Source organism: Protopterus annectens, chromosome 2.part1 (genome assembly GCF_019279795.1).
Source record: "Protopterus annectens isolate FY-2018-M chromosome 2.part1, PAN1.0, whole genome shotgun sequence".
In the NCBI taxonomy this organism is placed as follows: Eukaryota; Metazoa; Chordata; order Ceratodontiformes; family Protopteridae; genus Protopterus; species Protopterus annectens.
The window spans coordinates 1,079,274,597-1,079,294,014 of record NC_056729.1 but is presented as its reverse complement, the minus strand read 5'-3'; the positions used below and the strand labels follow the sequence as shown (position 1 = coordinate 1,079,294,014).

The window sequence follows — 19,418 nt, the reverse complement described above, 5'->3', positions numbered from 1 at the left end:
GCTTAATTTTTGAGCCAGATAAAAATATAATTATACATGAATACCCAATACATGCTCACACGATTGTAATGAAATATAGTGTGATGACATCTGCTGTAACCAGTCAGATGGGCATTCAGTTAACACTTTTATTATAACAGTTTACAACATTTTCATTTTACTTTACAGACCTTGTGATGGGTTTTAAATTGTGAAACCAAATGTCAACTTTATTGAAAATGAAATGTGTTTTAACTGAAACAATTCTGCAGTGACTCCACCGATGACAGAACTGTATGTTGTGTGTTTACTTTTTTTTGGCAGAGTGTTAGATTCACTTGCATTGTTCTTGCTACTTGGAAAATTTTATAATCTGCTTTGATTATTTCATCATTTAACATTATTTTTATTGTGTCTTAGTTTGTGCCCTAACAGATTCCAGCACAGAGTGTGTTTGTGAGGAACAACACATTTGGGACAACCAGACATGCAACATGTATGGAAGCTGCTTAAATACAACCCCAAGAAACTGTAGCTGTGTTAGAGATATTCCTTACAATGGAGCCTGTGAGCCCAATCCACCTACTCCAGGTAACTATACACTTTTCCATTACTACATATCACTTACTTACCTGTTAATGCTGAAGGAATTCATTGCAGTTTTGTAGTGACTGGTGTGAAAGTTCAGTGGCTTTTCAGTGTGTACATCTGCTTTTGTTGTCAGTTTTGTCTCAAATATAGAGAGCATTAGGATGTGCTATTAAACTATAGAATCTGATATCCCAGGGACGTCCGAAGTACTAACAGACAAATTGAGCAGATCCATCCTACTGCCTCACAAGTGATCACTCAGCCAAGCAGAGGCAAATTAAACCTTTAGCCACTGGGGTCAACCATTTGTGGACTTTTTCCTGTCATACCTAACTAACAAGTATAGTTTCTTTACTCTAATCCCCTCGCAGAAAGCCACTGAGACATGCTGTGGTCCCAAATCCGCCCACAAATATCCAATATGCCTTTCCTGCTTTCCTCTAAACAACAAAAAATTGTTCAGAAAGCAAGAAGGTGCAACATAAAGGTAATCCTCATTGTTCCTTTTTGGCCCTGGCATAGTTAGTTCACCTTCACCTGGGCTTATCTAGTATATCCTGTCTGGATGTTCATCTCCAAATTCTCTGGCTCACTCATCTATGCAGCCTCACCAGGAGCCAGCAACTCTAAGGCTAACCCCATCATCATCTTCTTCTTTCAGCTGTTCTCCTTAGGGGTCACCACAGCAGATCATCTGTTTCCATTTCTTCCTGTCCTCTGCATCTTGCTCTGTCACATCATCCACCTGCATGTCCTCTCTCACCACATCCATAAACCTTATCTTAGGCCTTCCTCTTTTCCTGTTACCTGGTAGCTTCATCCTTAGCATCTTTTTCCCAATATACTCAGCATCCCTCTTCAGCACATGTCCAAACCAATGTAATCTTGCCTCTCTGGCTTTGTCTCCAAACCTTCCAACCTGGGCTGACCCTCTAATATACTTATTCCCAATCTTGTCCACCATCGTCACACCCAGTGCACATCTTAACATCTTTAACTCTGCCACATCCAGCTCAAACTCCTGCCTTTTTGTCAATGCCACTGTCTCCAACCCATATAACATAGCTGGTCTCACCACCCTCTTGCAGACCTTCCTTTTCACTCTTACTGTTACTCGTCTGTACAAAACACTCCAGCCACTCTTCTCCACCCACTCCATCCTGCCTGTACTCCCTTCTTTACCTTTCTTCCACACTCACCATTACTCTGAACTATTGATCCCAAATATTTAAACTCATCCACCTTCGCCACCTCTACTCCTTGCATCCTCACCATTCATCTACCCTCCCTCTCATTCACACACATACATTCTGTCTTAGTCCTGCTGACCTTCATTCCTCTTCTCTCCAGAGCATATCTCCATCTTTCCAGGGTTTCCTCCAACTGTTCACTACTCTCACTACAGATCACAATGTCATCTGCAAACATCATAGTACACGGGGACTCCTGCCTGATCTCGTCTGTCATCCTGTCCATCACCATTTCAAATTAAACAGGGCTCAGAGCTGATCCTTGATGTAATCCCACCTCCACCTTTAACACATCCATCACTCCCGCTGCAGACCTCACCAGTGTCAAACTACCCTCGTGCATATCCTGTACCACTCTTATATACTTCTCTGACACTCCCGACTTCCTCATACAATACCACAACTCCTCTCTAGACACCCTGTCATATGCTTTCCCTAAGACTACAAAAACACAACGCAACTCCTTCTGACCTTCTCTGTACTTCTCCATCAACAATCTCAGAGCAAACATCGCATCTGTAGTGCTCTTTCCCAGCATGAAACCATACTGCTGATCACTAATCATCATGTCCCTTCTTAACCTAGCTTCCACTACTCTTTCCCATAACTTCATGCTGTGACTGATCAGTTTACTCCCTCGGTAGTTACTACGGCTCTGCACATCACCCTTATTCTTAAAATTTGATACCAAATGCTTTTTCTCCATTCCTCAAGCATCATCTCACTTTCCAAGATTTCATTAAACAATCTGGTTAAAACCTCCACTGCCATTTCACCTAAACACCTCCATGCTTCCACAGGTATGTCATCTGGACCAACAGCCTTTCCATTCTTCATCGTCTTCATAGCTATCCTTACTTCCTCCTTGCTAATCTATCGCATTTCATGATTCACTATCCCCACATCATCTAACCTTCTCTCCCTTTCATTCTCTTCATTCATCATTCCCCTCAAAGTACTCTTTCCATCTGCTCAACACAATCTCCTTATTTGTGAGTATGTTTCCCTCATTATCCTTTATCACCTTTACCTAATGCACATCTTTCCTAGGTCGGTCCCTCTGTCTAGCCAATCGGTACAGGTCCTTTTCTCCCTTCTTAGTGTCCAACCTTTCAAACAACTCTTCATATGCCTTATCCTTAGCCTTTGCCACCTCTCTCTTTGCCATGCACCTCATCTCCTTATACTCCTGTCTACTTTACTCATCTCTCTGACAATCCCACTTCTTCTTTGCCAACCTGTTTCTGTGTATACTCAAATGTACTTCCTCATTCCACCACCATGTCTCCTTGTCATCCTTCCTTTGTCCAGATGTCATACCAAGCACCTTTCTAGCCATCTCCCTTACTAGCATCTACTTGTTAGAGGTCCAGCTATTTGGTAATGCTTCACTGCCACCCAGTGCCTGTCTTAACTCTTCCCTGAACTCCACCTCACAATTTCCCTTTTTCAATTTCCACCATTTGATCCTTGGTGCTACACTCACACTCCTGCACCTCTTATTGATTCCAAGCATCATCCTACAAACCACCATCCTATGCTGCCTAACTACGCTTTCCCCGGTCACCACTTTACAGTCTCCAATCTCCTTCAAACTGGCCCTCCTACACAAGATATAATACATCTGTCTGCATCTTCCTCCACTCTTGTATATCACCCTATGCTCCTCCCTCTTGTTAAAATACGTATTCACCACAGCCATGTCCATCCTTTTCACAAAATCCACTACCTTCTGACCTTCTGCATTCCTTAACACCATACCTACCCATCACTTCCTCATCCCCTCTGTTCCCTTCACCAACATGCCCATTGAAATCTGCTCCAATCACCACTCTCTCACCCTTGGGTACAGTCATCACCACTTCATCCAACATACTCCAAAATTTTTCTTTCTCATCCATCGCACACCCAACTTGTGGAGAATATGCACTAGCAACATTCATCATTACACCATCAAGTTCCAGCTTCATAAACATCACTTTATCCAAAAGTCTTTTTACCTCCAAAACACTCTTAGCATACTGTTCCTTTAGGATAACTCCTACTCCATTTCTCCTCCCATCCACACCATGATAAAACAATTTGAACCCACCTCCGATACACCTAGCCTTACTCCCTTTCCGTCTGGTCTCTTGCACACACAATATGCCAACCTTCCTTCTGTCAATCATATCGGCAGGCTCTCTCCCTATGCCAGTCATACTGCCGAAATTCAAAGTTCTGACCCTCACTACCACAGTCCTAGTCTTTCTCTTCTGTTCCTGCCTTCGGCCATGCCTTCACCTTTTTCTTCTCCTTCAACCAACAGTAGCCCAATTTCTGCCAGCACTCTGTTGTTTAATAGTACTGGTGGCAGTCATTGTTAACTCGGGCCTTGACCGATCTGGTATGTAAACATTTACTGTTGTCCGCATTAATGATTTGATGAAGTTTTATGCTGGATTCCCTTCCTGACGCAACCCTCCACATTTATCCGGGCTTAGGACCGGCACAGAGAAATGCACTGGCTTCTGCATCCCCAGTGGCTGGGTTTAAGGCTAACCCCATGGTTCCTCCAATTTCAATGGTGGCTAGAGATACTAGAATTCCTATTGAGGAAGTTTATATTTCATTAGCATCACAAATATTGAGTACCATTGACGTTTACCATTGCTAATGGAAGAGGATTTATATCTGGGGAACCTATAAAGGAATAGATCCCTTTTCAGCTACTCTCCTTTCTGTTCTAGATTTCTTATCAGATTTCTTTCTAAATATACTTTTCAGCAAAGTGCAGTTAATAGCTATTTCCAATTTCCTTGGAAAATGGTATTATTATGGATCTCTTAAACAAGGACATAGGCAATCTTCAATCACTTAACCTCACCCAGTTTGGATTTATCAAGGGCAGATCTTACCTCTTGAACCTGGTTGACATTTTTGAGACTGTCACCAAGGCTCTGGATGAGGTAACGTCTGTAGATACAGCTTATCTTGACTAGGACAAGGCCTTTGACACAATCCCCCACTCAGGCATCATCAAAAATCTAAAACAACTTGGCATAAACCCCTACCTCATCAGCTAGGTGGCCAACTGGCTCATCGATAAGGTCAAAATAGGTGCCTCCACCTCAGACAGCAGACCTGTCAGTAATGGTGTTCCTCAGGGATCTGTTCTTGGACTCCTACTGCTTGGCATCTACTTGTTAGAGGTCCAGGCAAAGGCAAAAGGTATGTGGCTGACCAAGTTTATGGACAACTGCAAGTTGGATGCTGTTATTGACTCCCAAAATTATGTTAACATACTGCAAGAGGGTCTCACAGCAACAAATGACTGGCTCCAAAGTCATGGCCTTAAGTTAAAATGCAAAAGAAATGTATAATCACACCATTCAGCAAAAAAATGGCCACTACTGATGACCACATCAACTGCAACCCCCTACGCACACATCCTGTGGTGAGTGACCTGGGTATTCAGGTTGACAACAATTTCACATTAGATATTCATGTAGCAGCAGGGCTCAGAAAAGCCTTTTACTTGCTTCATCTGATAAGTAAAGGGATTGCATCCCTAAAAAAGGAGGTTATTATCTCTTTGTACTCCTCTCTCATTAGGCCAATAATTGAGTATAACACACTGTTTGCTATGTAACTATCCAAGTACCTGCACCAACTGGAAAGGCCACAGAAATACCTAACAAAGAGAACCCATGGCTTCTAACACCTGTCCAATGTGGACAGGCTCAAATTACTATGACTCTACTCGGTATCATACAGATTGCACAAAGGTGATCTGTATCTCACCTACAAGTCAATATCGGACCCTGCCCTACCAGAGAGGCTCCTTATCCATATGTCTAACTTCTCATGCATTACATGCTGAAAAGGCCTAAATCTAATATTCAACATCAACAAAATCTGCTAGAGAGACAGGTTTGTCTCCCAGAGGCTGTCCCATCTCTGGAATAGACTTCCTATGCATGTCAAACAACGTACCTCGATGACCCTCTTAAAGCACAACCTTGATGAGTGAATGCAAAACCACACATTTGTAACAGGGGTTCCACCTTTGTTGCTCACTTACAAATGTGTCAGTTATTGACTGAAGTTTCTTTTTTGGGGATAAACTCTTGGCTAGGCTTGTAAGGGCCCAAGGGCCATTAGCCTGGTGACCTCCTATGATTTTATGATCCTATGATCCTGTGATCCATACAGGGCACAATGAAATGGATTTATCTTCTCTAAATATTTCAAATGCCTTTCTGAAGGGAACCTTCTTACTGAGACCTTCCATAAAGGATACCATCCTTCCATGGGACATAACTATCATGCTTCAACATTAGCAAAACCTCCATTTCGACTGTCAGCTACAGCAGACTAATTGGGTGACAATTTTCCTGGAGTGTCAGCACTTCAGCTAAAAGGATCTCCAAGTTACAAGCACCACCTCCTGACTTGATCTTCCATAAGGACAGGGTTTCTTTGAGAACAAATCATATCTTCATTCCAAAAGTGGCATCTGAAATTAACCTTAATCAAACCATTAATAGGTTAATAGGTTCATAGGTAGGTACTAGGCTATTGGTCCTAGGCCCTATACAAGCCTAGCCAAAAATGTACCCTGGCTTTCACCACCCAAGAAAATGATTTTCCTGTGCCCCTGTCAAGCAGAACCACAGAAGTGATCCCCGGGGTGAATTTCCTATTACCCATCCAATCATCAAGATTTTTCTTGAAGTGTGTTAATGAGGAGCTCTGTTTGACATAGATAGGTAGTCTGTTCCAGAGTATGGGAAGTCTCTGGGACAGGAATCTATCCCTCCAGCATGTTCTGTTTATTGTGGTGACAAGGTTTAGGTCCCTAGAGCATGTAGCTCGGAGGGATTGGGATTTCTTTAAGTGGAACATGTCCAACAGCTCTGGGTTTGACATAGCTTTGTATGTTAGGCAGAGATCACCTCTGAGTAGGCGATATGCGACGGAAAGCTGGAGCTTTTTGAGATGGTCTGCGTAAGGCATCTGTTTGAGGCCAGTAATCCTCTTTGTGAGGTATTTTTGCGGCCTTTCCAGTTGTTGTAGATATCTTGTGAGGTACATACCAAAAGGGGCGTTGTACTCTATAATGGGTCTAATGAGTGATGAGTAGAGGGGAACAATGACCTCTTTTTTTCTGGATGAGAAACCTTTTGTGATGAGGTGTGCCACGTAGAAGGATTTCCTGACCACTTTGGCGATGTGATTATCAAAGGAGAGACTACTGTCCATCTGTGTCCCAAGGTCTCTTATCACACTTTCAGTGTTAAGTAGACTACCGCCTATGTGGTAGTTCATGGATACAGAATTTTTACCAAAGGGGATGACAATACACTTTTTGGCACCAGACATCTGTCTCAGTGAGGCCCTTTTGTAGGATGTCCACATCATTAGGAGTTTCAATTATGGCTCCTAGTTTGCAGTCATCTGCAAATTTAGTTAGCCAAAGACCTTCTGTGTTAGCCTGTACTTCAGAGAAGTAGATACCAAACAGGAGAGGACCTAAGACTGAACCCTGCGGTACTCCACTTGTCACTGGTCTGAAGTCTGATTTGGAGTCTGCTACTTTCACAGTGTGGGTTCTTTCAGTAAGCCAGTTGGCAACCCATCTTGTGACATAGAGATTTATACCTAGTTTAGTGAGTTTATCTATAATTCCAGAGTGGGGGATGGTGTTGAATGCCTTGTCGAGATCTAGATAGGCTGTGTGAACCACCTTACCCTCATCTATGGCTTTGGTGACTACTTCAAAGAAGTCTATCAGGTTTAGGAGACATGATCTGCTTTTTACAAACCCAAACTGTGTCGGGTCCAGGGTTTGGAGATCTCCAATGTCTTTGTTTATGAGTTCCATGATGATACGTTCCATGGCCTTGCAGATGAGGCTCGTCAGGCTAATGGGGCGGTAGTTCCCGGGGTCTCTTGTGGCCCCCCCTTTGTGGAGTGGGATAACTGTCGCTGTGCACAATTCAATGGGCACAAAGCCTGAGGTGAGGCTATGATTGAACATGGTACTTAGATGGGGTGCCAGTTCATTCTGTAGTTCATGTAGAAGGCAGCCTGGGATGTTGACAGGTCCCATGGATGCTGTGTTCTTGGCTTTGGAGAGTGAAGTTTTTACCTGTGCAGCCGTGATTACAGGAACTTTGCATTCTTCCAATATAAAGATGGGCCCTTTCGATGGTGAGAGGGGGGTACAGTTAGCACTGAACCTATCTGCCAGGATGTTGGCAATATCAGTTGGTTCTGTATATTTAGTGTCATTGTGCTGTAACTCAGAGCAGATCTGAGTGTTGCCATTGAGATTTTTGACATAGCTATAGAATGCTTTGTGGTTGTCTTTAGAATTGGTGGCAATTTTGTTTTCATAACTAGCTTTGGAGGATTTTATGAGGGATCTCAGCTTCTTACTGAGGCTGACCAGGGAGTTCCTCCAATCATGGGATTTTACTCTTTTTTGCAACAGTTTCTTTCTTCTGTTGTAGAGTTTGTTTATGGTGGAAGACCACCAGATCGGCTTCCTTTTTTTGGAGGATAGCATCTTGGTTATGTTAGGAATAGCACAATACATGCACTCATGTAAGTGCTTATAAAGTGCATTTGTGTAGGATTCAGCAATTGCACCTCTATTGTCCATCTGCATGGGTGTCATGAAGTTTGCCACTTCTGTCTTAGGAAGTGTGAAGTTGGCTTTGGAGAAATTTTTTACAGTTGTTTTCCTAATGGGGGGTGGGAGCGGGATGTGGATGTCTAGGGTGATTAGCTTGTGGTCGGATCTGACCAACGAGGAGCTGACCTCTGGTGTGGAACACCAGTCACCCATGTTGGTGATGATCAGGTCTAGGATATTGCTGCCTGTGGTGGGGTTGTGGATAAGATGAACCAAAGCGTTGGAATTGATGATTTCCAGAAAACGTTGAGCAAAAGAGTTGGTACATGAGTAGTTTTCCCAGTTAATGGTAGGGTAGTTGAAATCACCCATTATTAGAGTGTTGGGTTGTACCTTATTATTTTCCAGTGTATCAAGAAAAGAGGAGTGGGAATCCTGGGGCATGGTGGGGGGTCTGTAGCAAGCTACAATCTGGATTGCGGTTTTGCCCAGAGTTATCTGAACTTGGATAATCTCAGATGCATTATGCTGAGCAACTAGCTTGGAGGTGCGGATATCCTTAATGAATATGGACATGCCTCCACCTTTAGTGATTTGGTCCGTGTTTGGTGGCCGAGAGGTGTGGTATGAATTATAGCCTGGTAATGCAGGGGTGCTCTCTGGAGCTTTGAACCAGGTCTCTGTCACTGCACAGATGTTAATGTTTTCCATTTTAAGGAGTGCCTCGAGTGAGTGCATTTTGAGGTTTAGACTTCTAGCATTGAGTAGCATTACCCTCAGATTTTGCTTGCTTGTACCTATTACGGTGGTGAATGTGTCATTTGAACCTTGCCTAAAAAAGGCACTATAGGCGTGGAAAGAGCCTTTGCCAGTATCTGGAATCCCAAGGGCGACAGGTGCAGGCTATCTCTGGCAAAGCAGCATGGTCTGTCGATCATGTCATCTCAGGCAGACAGATACTGGATTACCTTAGAATGACACCAGAAGCTTAGCCAATTGTTAAAGTCAATCATTTTATCCTTGTACTGTGGTGTCATTCTGGGTGATGGCAGGATGCTACTCAGGGCTAGGGTCATACCAGCCTGGGCTACAAGATCAGAGAGCTCCTCCATGTCTCTTTTCATGTAGTCCAGGGAGGTACATCTCAGGTCATTCACACCAACATGGACAATGACAGAGTCATATTTGTACTTGTTATGGAGTGACCTGAGTGCGGGCGTTATGTGGTGGATCCTGGCACCTGACAGGCAGCTGACTGTAACTTTTTCCTTGTTTAGCCTGGTGAGTGGAACATCAGTGTGCCTGACTATAGAGTCATCTATGACTAGAGTGTTGGGTACGTTATGCCTTATGGGCTGTAGTTGAGTGGCACACTGAGTATGTGGACTATGTGTCATTTGGGTTGTGTTGGAGGGTGGAGGTTGCTTGCATTTCTGCTTTGGAGGTCTCTGTTGTTTGGGCAGATTAGTACAGAGAGCCTCTGGAAATGTAGGTGTGTGTTTTGTGGTTCTGTGTGTGTGTTTTGGTGGTGTAGGTTTTGCGGGACTATGTGATGAGTGTGGTGTAGTGCAAGTGTTTTACCTTCTACTCTTGACTGTCTAGGCCTGTCTTTGGTAAAGAGAGCTTTGCTTCCAGTTTGGCTATATAAGTGCATCTCTCACAGGTCATAGTGTTGGGTGGTAGGAGGAGAGGGTTGTCTGTGTACATGAGGCAATTGCTGCATTGTCCCAAGATGCCCAGATTCATCAGGTAGACAGGAGAAAACACCGGGAGCTGACCTTTAGACATGCCTGAATAGGTGCTTATTTATTAAGTACTAAAAACTGTTTTCCTCTAGACAAGTGAGGAAAGTTGAGTGCTGTAGTAATTTGTAACTTATTTAGTGCTTACAATGAGTTCTGAACAAGTGCTGAGATCAAAGAAACAGATGAGTGCTAAAACTAAAAAGCTGCAAGGGAAATTTTGAAAAACAGACTTTATGGCACCAGGAATAGTTTAACCCCAGTTAAGTGTGTGTGTGTGTGGGTGTGGCGCTTAGGAGCTCACAAATAGTACTGGACACAGCAAACCCGTATCTGACCTGCCACAGCAAAGGGGGGAAGCAAGCTTAGAATTTTTTTTCCTGCAAAGTGGAAATGGAGAAAGCTGGAACAGAAGTTAATTCAATGTTAAGAATCTGAGTGGGTTGGCCTTCACAAATGTTCTCTGTTAGACTGAGTGAACTAATGACACTAGACTGGGAGGAGTGTCACAGATCAAATATACAGTATGGGCGGGCAACTGCAAAGCCACCAAGTATAAATTACAGATCTTAGATGTAGCCACTAAATTAAAGTTTTAAACAGATCAAGGAGCAGACTAGAGAATGCTTTTAACAGACAAAAATGCACAGACAAGTTCGGATAGAGCAATCACAAACAGAAAATACAACTCTCAGTATGAAAAAGCAGTTTACAGTTAAGTATTGTTAAAACTGTTTAAAACAGTACATAAATGCAGTGAAACAATAAAAAAAGCTTTATACCAGTGCAAAAATATAGTAGATCAACTGTATAGCACAATTATAAGCGTTTCAAAAGTGCAATTCAGTGAAATAAGTGTAAGAAATAACTTAGCCTGCTCTTGGAATCTTAAGGAATTTCCACTTATGCCATGCAATCCAGAACCTGACAATACAAGCAGAGGCTTTATAAGACACAGGTTTTATATAGCAGTAAGAATGGAAGAGTTGGGAAGATCAGATTACTCCTCAGCCCCTGCTATTACCCAATCACTCGTACTACAGAAGGTCAGAAGGCCTTGTTACTCTCAATAATGAAGACAATCAGCAGAAAATGGCTGCCAGAAACACAAACAAAACTTCCAGCCTACACAACAGGCCTCTATCAAGATTATGACACCTGAGCAGAACACAGAAACCTCAATTTATCAATATTCTTCCCAAAATCTTCTAACAAAGGAGAGTATACTCTGCAATTATTATATGTTCACTGTCAACTTGTATGTAATCTCCACAGGACTAAAGATTTCAGGAGATATGAGCAGCTGTTTCAAGCTTTCTCTAGAGCCATGTTAGGCCAGAGTGTGTCTAAAGTCACCCTGTAAAGAAAGCTATCAGATTGTATACCTTTTGTCAACAAAAAATTGGGTGTGTCTTTAAATGAGAAGTCTAAAGCTCATTCAACTACCTTTATGCACATAGTCTTAGAAGGAATCTCGGCTGCTGCATCTTGGTCCATGGTTAGCACATTCATATCCCATTACAAGCTTAATGTACAGTCAAGATCCTGTACATCTTCTTATATACTTAATAAGTAATATGAAATAACAAGGCCAAGTGTTCTGGAAAAGGGGCATCTAATGCTTTAACAAATATAAACTGAAAATACAAAATGCATGCAAAGTAATCAATTTCAGTTTTAAAACTGCCTCGTACTTAAGCATGACCTATGCTTGGGTGTAATGTTAGATCACAACATGCAAGCACAACCCAGAACAATTTAACAGCCATGTCCTTCCTGGATAAGATTTTCTTAAATGACAATTAAAATGTCTCAATACAATAATTTTAATATTGCCTGCAATGTAATCTTTTAATTTATGGAAACATTTTTTTTTCTGTGGGCGCTACTAGTGGGTGCATATTTACAAGTAATAAAATAACACATAAAGAAAGGTGTAAGTCAGAGTAGCATTCTACCTGTAATACCTGTTCTCACATCCACCAATGTAAAGCAAGATTTATACAACAGAACAACGAACAAAAATGGTAAATTCAGTATCCAGACTGCATGAACAACACAAACATCAGCAGTAAAAGTCACACAGCACTACATTACCAATGATAGTTTAATAAAAAATTGAGCACTTTCCTCTTGACTTACAAAAGATTTTTTTCAGAATGTTAAAAATAAAATCACAATGTCCTCTTAAAAAACAATTACAGATATGTCACTTGACCAAATATAAACAATCATATAAACATAAGTTCATAGGTTCATAGTCATATACTAGTCTAATGACAACCAGGGCCTTTATAAGCCTAGATAGTCAATCCAACCCATTTGTGTCCCTATGTATCATGAGCATTTACTAGGAGGGATACGTTAGTTAGGAAGTTTCTAGTGGTATAGTGGTTATGTGGGAGGGGGTATGTTAATTTGGGAATTACTCTCTGCCTCTGTGCATCAGAGATACGGTGTCCAGATCTCGGGTGAACTTTTGATTTCCTATCCATTAGTCAAGGTTATGTTTAAATAGGGTTAGGGATGGACTCTGTTTCACATGGATGGGAAGCCTGTGTCAGAGCATGGGGATCCTCTGAGACATATAGCTGTTTTGTTAATGTGTGTTATTGATGTCATTAGCAAAATTTAAATCCTAGGATCTAGAAGAATAGTTAAGGTTGTTTAAAACACAACTACCACTATAGCTAAATCATCATCATCTGTCCCCATTTTCTCATTTTTCTATACGGGGTTGGGGAATTGTCTTAACTGTCGCCATCCCTCTACATTCAATGCCACTCTCCTGCCTTCTTTGACATTCTTGCCTGACTGTCACAGATCTTCTTTCACACAATCCATCCACCTCTTTGTGGGATGTCCTTGTTTCCTCTTACCTTTTTCCTCTCTGATCCAAATTATATTAACCAGATTGTCTTCTGCTATCTTGCACGTGTCTAAACCACCATAATCTGTTTTCTTTGATCTATTTTGCAACTGGAGCTACTTTGGCTTCTGCACTTATGTCCTAATTGTGTCATCTGTCCTACTGAGTGCATCCTACCACCCTTCTCAGGCATTTCATTTCCATCACCATTAGTTTCTTCATCTGCTCTGCCTTTACTGTCCAGGTTTCTGCTCCATGCAGTAGTACTGGTTGGACCACTATCTTGTACACCTTACTTTTCAGCTTCTTTGGCACTCTTCTGTCATAGACTACACCTAACACTCTATGCCAGTTGGCGGCAGCCCTCTGTTTCTAGCTTTAACCTCTTCAGACATCCTTTCTAATCAACCACCCCTCCTAGATACTAGATACTGTTTACCTGTTCCACTATCTCAATTCTCAGCTTTGTCTGATTTCCCCAGTTTTCTGCCATTACCACTGTCTTATCTGTACATAGTTTCATCCCTTGTGCCTTCAGTGTTGCATTTCATGCCCCTATCCTTTGCTGAAGTGGTTGCTCAGAGTCTGCCTGCAATGCTACATCATTTGCATGCAGCAGCTTTGTTGATCTGGCTCCTCCAACCTCTTTTCTAATGTAGTCGATCACCGATATGAACAGCAATGGGCTCAGAGCTGAACCCTGGTGTACACCAATTACCACTGGGAACCCTTCTGTGCAGCTAAACACTGTTCATATTTGAATTATTGGGTTCTTGTACACAGACTGCACTAATTCTACCAATGTTTCTGGGACTTCAAACCACTTCTGTACTGTGCATATCAGCTTTCTTGGGAACTTGTCCTATGCTATCTCCAAGTCAAGGAATGCCCGGTTGGACTATTTCCTCATCTCTAGCTTCTTCTGACCTATCTGTCTCACTGCAAACATCAGGTCTGTTGTGAGCATCGTGATCTGAATCCGAACTGCTCATTTCCCATCTAACATTCAATTACTCTGCGTATCCATTTATCAATCACCCTATCCAGAATTTTCATGCAATGTGATAGGAGTTTATGCCTCTATGCTGGCCACAGTTGTGAACGTCCCCTTTGCTCTTGTACACTGGCACAAGTATGCTTATTCTCCAGTCATCTGGGATACTCATTTCTCTCAGCACTTGTATGAGTACCCCCCCGGTGCCATTTAGCATCTTTATTATATCTGCAGTGATGTCATCTGAGCCTGCTGCTTTCCCTGACTTCATTTTCCTTAGTGCTATTCTTACTTCTTCTAGGGTGAGCTCTTCTTCTTCGGTCATTGTATGCTGTGTCTGGTGCAGTACAGCATCTGTGTGGTTTTCTTTATTTAGAAGCTGTACCGGGTGGCTGCCGTGGTGCAGCAGTTAACATTGCTGCCTCACAACAAGAGGTTCTCCAGTTCGATCCTGGGGTGCCTTCTGTGTGCAGTCTGCATGTCCTCCCTGTGGTTGCATGGCTTCCCTCCGGATGTTCCAGTTTCCTCCCACATCCCAAAGACATGCTGTAGGTGGATTGGGCTCTCAAAATTGGCTCTAGGTGTGAGCGTGTGTGCGTGTGTGCTTTCTGTGAAAGGGTGAGCACTGGGCTGGCAACTCGACACCGTAAAACTGCAGTGCCAATCATGACCAGACAGGTGATCCACTGTGGTGACCCCTAACTGGGAAAAGCCGAAAAAAGAAGAAGAACAAGAAGCTGCTGGATGTACTCCTTCCATCTGCCTTTGATGTCCTGTGGACTAGTGAGCAGGTTGCTGCTGGCATCCCTTATGAAGGGTGTCTGACTATATTGTTTACCTATCTGGCTTTGCCTTACAACCTGTTATAGTTTCTTTGTGCCACCTACTGAGTCACTTTCCAGAAGTTGGTAGAGTAAATCTGATGCTTAATTATTTGCCATTGCAACTCCTTTCATAGATTTTTTGTAAGCCAATCAGTATTCCTTCCTACCTGGTTGGTCTTTTCTATCTCCCAGTTGTTCCTGCACTCCTTCTTACTTTGGATGACCTTCTGGACTTTTGCATTCCACAACTGTGTTCCTTATTTCCATACCTGTCTTGGCCACATATCTATTCTGTAGTCCTCACACATGCTATTTTGAGGCACTGCCATTCTTCAACTCCACCTATTTCGCCTCCTACCTCCTCCTCTTGGGGATGCTAGAGCCATGAGTAATTACTTGTGTCAACTTCCAAGTCTTCATAGTCTTTGTTGACCTTAGAGCTAAATGTAACAACCAGTGGTTTATGCTGTGGGCTGACTGCTTACTGGGGATGACTTTGCAGTCATTGATTCTATATTAGGAGGAAGTCTAGAAGTCTTCCCGAGCTGCATGTTGGCCACTGTTGTATGCGATCTTGTGACTGTCTCTCTCTTTGAAGAATGTGTTGGCTACTATCAAGCATTTGCCAGATCAAAGTCTAGAATTCCTTTATTCCTGTTATCTAGTATGACCTGCAACTGCTGCCTGAATGCACTCTTTTCCCTCACTATTACAACCTTCCTGTGCGGCATAAACTGAGATTATGAGATTATGAATGCTGCCCTATCATTACATTGGAGTCTGTGACTAATTCTGATGGTATTCCTCATTGCCTTCTCAAGATTTTCTTTCACCACAATTCTCATAGCATTTCTTGCCTGTCCCCCACCTGAGTCGTAGACTCTGGATTCAATCCCAAGCCAAGTGGCTTTGTTTCATTGCCCTTCCATCATGTCTTTTGGATACATAGCATGTCCAGCATCCTGCATATCAGCATGTCATCCACTTCCAAGCTGCATCTTGTCAATCAACCTACATTAAGTGTAGCAATTCTCTGTTCATGTTTGATTGTTTTTTACATCCAGCATTTGCTCAACAGAACAATCCCAGGTCACCATGGCTGGGCGGTAGTCACCAGCCAATAGCTTAGTGTCCCAGGCACTTTATTTCAGGTACATGCTGAGCAACAGAGCACATACACCCCTTCTACCATTAGCATGGTCCCGGGTGTAGGTCAGAGTAGGTCATGTCCTCAACCCACTTATCACTGGTAACTACCAATGCCCATTTGGCAACATTAGTTGTCATGACTGAATCACCCAGAATCACCTACAGCCATATTTTACATCATCGAGTGGCTACCCGACCACAGCACACAGTCTGTGATCTGTGTTCGCCTATCTTGAGGATACTGCACACCACAGTAGGTGCCCAAAGTGGTTAGTCTGTACAACTCTTTTCCCTATAGGCCACCATATAGAGTCTGTGCTGCTGCCATCAGCTCCATTCATTGGTGAGTTTGAGATGGAAACACTCAGTATGTTTTCTGGAGGTGGGAGGAACCCCACAGAGACACACAGAGAACATGCAAACTCCAAACAGGCATTGGTCATAGATCAGAATTGAACCTTGTACCTTATGCATGGCAGGCAAAGACCTTAACCATTATGCCAACTGGTCATTTCATAGCTATGAATTATGAGTGATGAGCTATGATATACCAACATTGCTAAAGATAACTTATCTATGCATATCTATATCTATATCTATATGTGTGTGTGAATATGTGTGTAAAATCATCCAAGGCAAATTTTGAGAGAAAAATCGCCAAGGACTCTAAAGACAATCATAAGGCCTTCTTTAGCTATGTTAGAAACCTAGGAGGAAACTCCCAGATATGCTCAGAATTAGTTCAAAATGATGTGAAAATTACTGAACCTACACACATTGCTAACATACTGGCTGACAGGTTCAGTGCAAACTAAAGGAGAGATATCTATTCCAGAGGATTGTAGCCCCAAACATCTCCAACGCCCAGGTGAGAACTGCCCTCACTAAGGCAAAACACAGCATCCATGGGACGGATGGTGTCATGAACTCAACAGGAATTAAACCCACAGTTAGGACAGCTGTTTAATCTTAGCCTCACCTCAGGATACTGTGGTCCCACTTCATAGGGCGGTGCCTCCACAGACCCTGGAAATTACCGCCCATTAGCTTGACAAGCCTTATCTGCAAAGCCATGGAGAGGATCATAATGGAACTCATAAATAAAGACATAGGGAACTTGCAGACTTTGGATCCAACCCAGTTTGGCTTTGTCAAAGGCAGATCCTGCCTCTTAAACTTGGTTGACTTTTGAGACAGTCACCAAGGCCATTGATGAGGGAAAGGCAGTCCATACAGCCTACCTCGACCTGGCAAAGGCCTTGACACAATACCTATCATCGAAAAACTCATCAGCTTGAATGTAAACCCATACATCACAAGATGGGTTGCAAACTGACTAAGTGACAAACCCACAGGGTCAGAGTTGCTGGAGCCATGTCAGACTCAAAGCCTGTCACAAGTGGTGTCCCACAGGGCTCAGTCCTGGGTCCACTCTTGTTTGGCATCTACTTTTCTGAAGTACAAGCAAACACAGGAGGGTTATGGCTGACAAAGTTTGCAGATGACTGCAACACATCTGACACAGATATCCTCCAGAAGGGCCTCACAGAAATGGATAACTGGTGCCAGAGCCATGGCCGCCAAAAATGCATAGTCATACCCTTCGGAAAAACAAGGTTACCCCTAGCTACCATATAGGTGGCAATCCACTGAGCACAGAAAAGTCATCAGGGATCTGGGGACCCAAGTTGACAGTAGCCTCGTTTGACACTCATGTTGCTAAAGCAGTTAGAAAACCTTCTATATCGCCCACCTGATCATGAAGGGATTCACATCTAGATCAAGGGAGGTCATCGTCCCCTGTACTCATCACTCATTAGACCTATGATTGAGTACAATGCCAATGTATCTGACCAGACACCTGCTTCAGCTTGAAAGGCCCCAAAGGTTCCTCACCAAAAGGATAAAGGGTCTCAAAATATGTCTTATGCTGCCCGACTGAAAGAACTCCAGCTCTATTCAGTCTCATACCGCTTGCTCAGAGGTGACCTGTGCCTGACATATAAGGCCATGTCAAACCCAGATTTGATGAATATGCTTCACCTCAAAAATCTAGATCCCTCAGAACCACAAGACTTAAACCTTGACACGGTTATAAATAGAACGTGCTGGAGGGACAGATTCATCACCCAGAGACTCCCTATGCTGTGGAACAAAATCCACATGTGAGGCAGCTGGCCTTGTTCAAGAGGAATCTTGACCAATGGATGGGAGGATTACTTCAGGGTCACTGCTTGACAGAGGCACAGAAACATGATAGGCATAGTTTTTATTCAAACTAAAGAAGCCACATAACTATGGGCTAGGCTTATAAATGCCCTTGGGCAGATAGCCTAGTATGAACCTATGAACCTAATATATATATATATATATATATATATATATATATATATATATATATATATATATATATATATATATATATGGTTTCACTTCATAATCTCAAATTACTAAAAGCTATTTATGATTCAACAGACGATTATCCCATTCCTGAACTCTCTCTCTTTTCTGTCCATTTTTTCAACCACAAAAAAATATAAACTTTTTAAAATTTAGGCAGGACCTTTTTATGTTTGACAAGGGTATTCTTATTGAACCCCTTGTTTATTGAATATATAGATGTTGATATACTCTATCTGTAATTTTATTCTTCGTTTCCCCCATGTAAAACACTGGGCAAGATATACAGGTAGCAATATGCACAACGCCTTTGGAGTTATAGTCAAATGACCATGGGAATTTAGAATAGTTTTCGACATCAGTCATAACAAATTTACCATTGCTTATATAACAACACTGTTTACAAGATCCACACACACATGTAAAACAGGTTCTGTAAAACCCGAGTTTTGTGTCACCTCATATTCCAACATATTTTTGATGTTAAATTCATGCTTAAAAATACTATTTGGACAGTTAACAGTCCTATCCTGAAAATCCACATAGTTTTTTAGTCAAAGACCCGTGTTTACGCATAAAATCCTCCATATCTCTATTTTCCACAGGAAAAAAAAAACAAGCACATAACACTTTGGAAATCAACCTGTTTATTACATACCAATTTTACAGGTTGCTTTAAACTAAGTGCATAGCAGTCTGGTCTCTTACTGACCACTTCACTAATGAAACCACCCATTCTGAGCCAAAAGATATAGCAAACCTACTGGCAGACAAATTCAGCTATAACCTTACCCATATATAAGCTCCAGCCTCCTCTCAAGAAATACTCTTAAATATAACTCCCCCTACTATCAGTAGGGATCAGGTCCTCAAAGTTTTCTCTGAGGTCAAGAACACTGCATCAATAGGCCCAGACAATATCCCAGGATGTCTTCTAAATAACATGAAGCAAGACCTCTGAGGCCCTCTGGAATCAGTATTTAACCATAGCCTCCAAA

At 42.3% G+C, this 19,418-nt stretch overlaps 1 protein-coding gene across 2 annotated transcripts in view; it reads left to right on the top strand.

The window, feature by feature from the left end:
• The window catches only part of LOC122794329 (mucin-3A-like), a 1,511,548-nt gene that overhangs the window by 174,282 nt on the left and 1,317,848 nt on the right, over nt 1–19,418 (top strand). The window contains exon 7 of one of the 2 annotated variants that reach the window (XM_044062633.1): nt 400–570. The exons of the other annotated variant lie outside the window; for it this stretch is intronic. Coding sequence (XP_043918568.1) covers nt 400–570 — 171 coding nt within the window. The remainder of the gene's footprint in view (nt 1–399; nt 571–19,418) is intronic. 2 annotated transcript variants of the gene reach the window in all.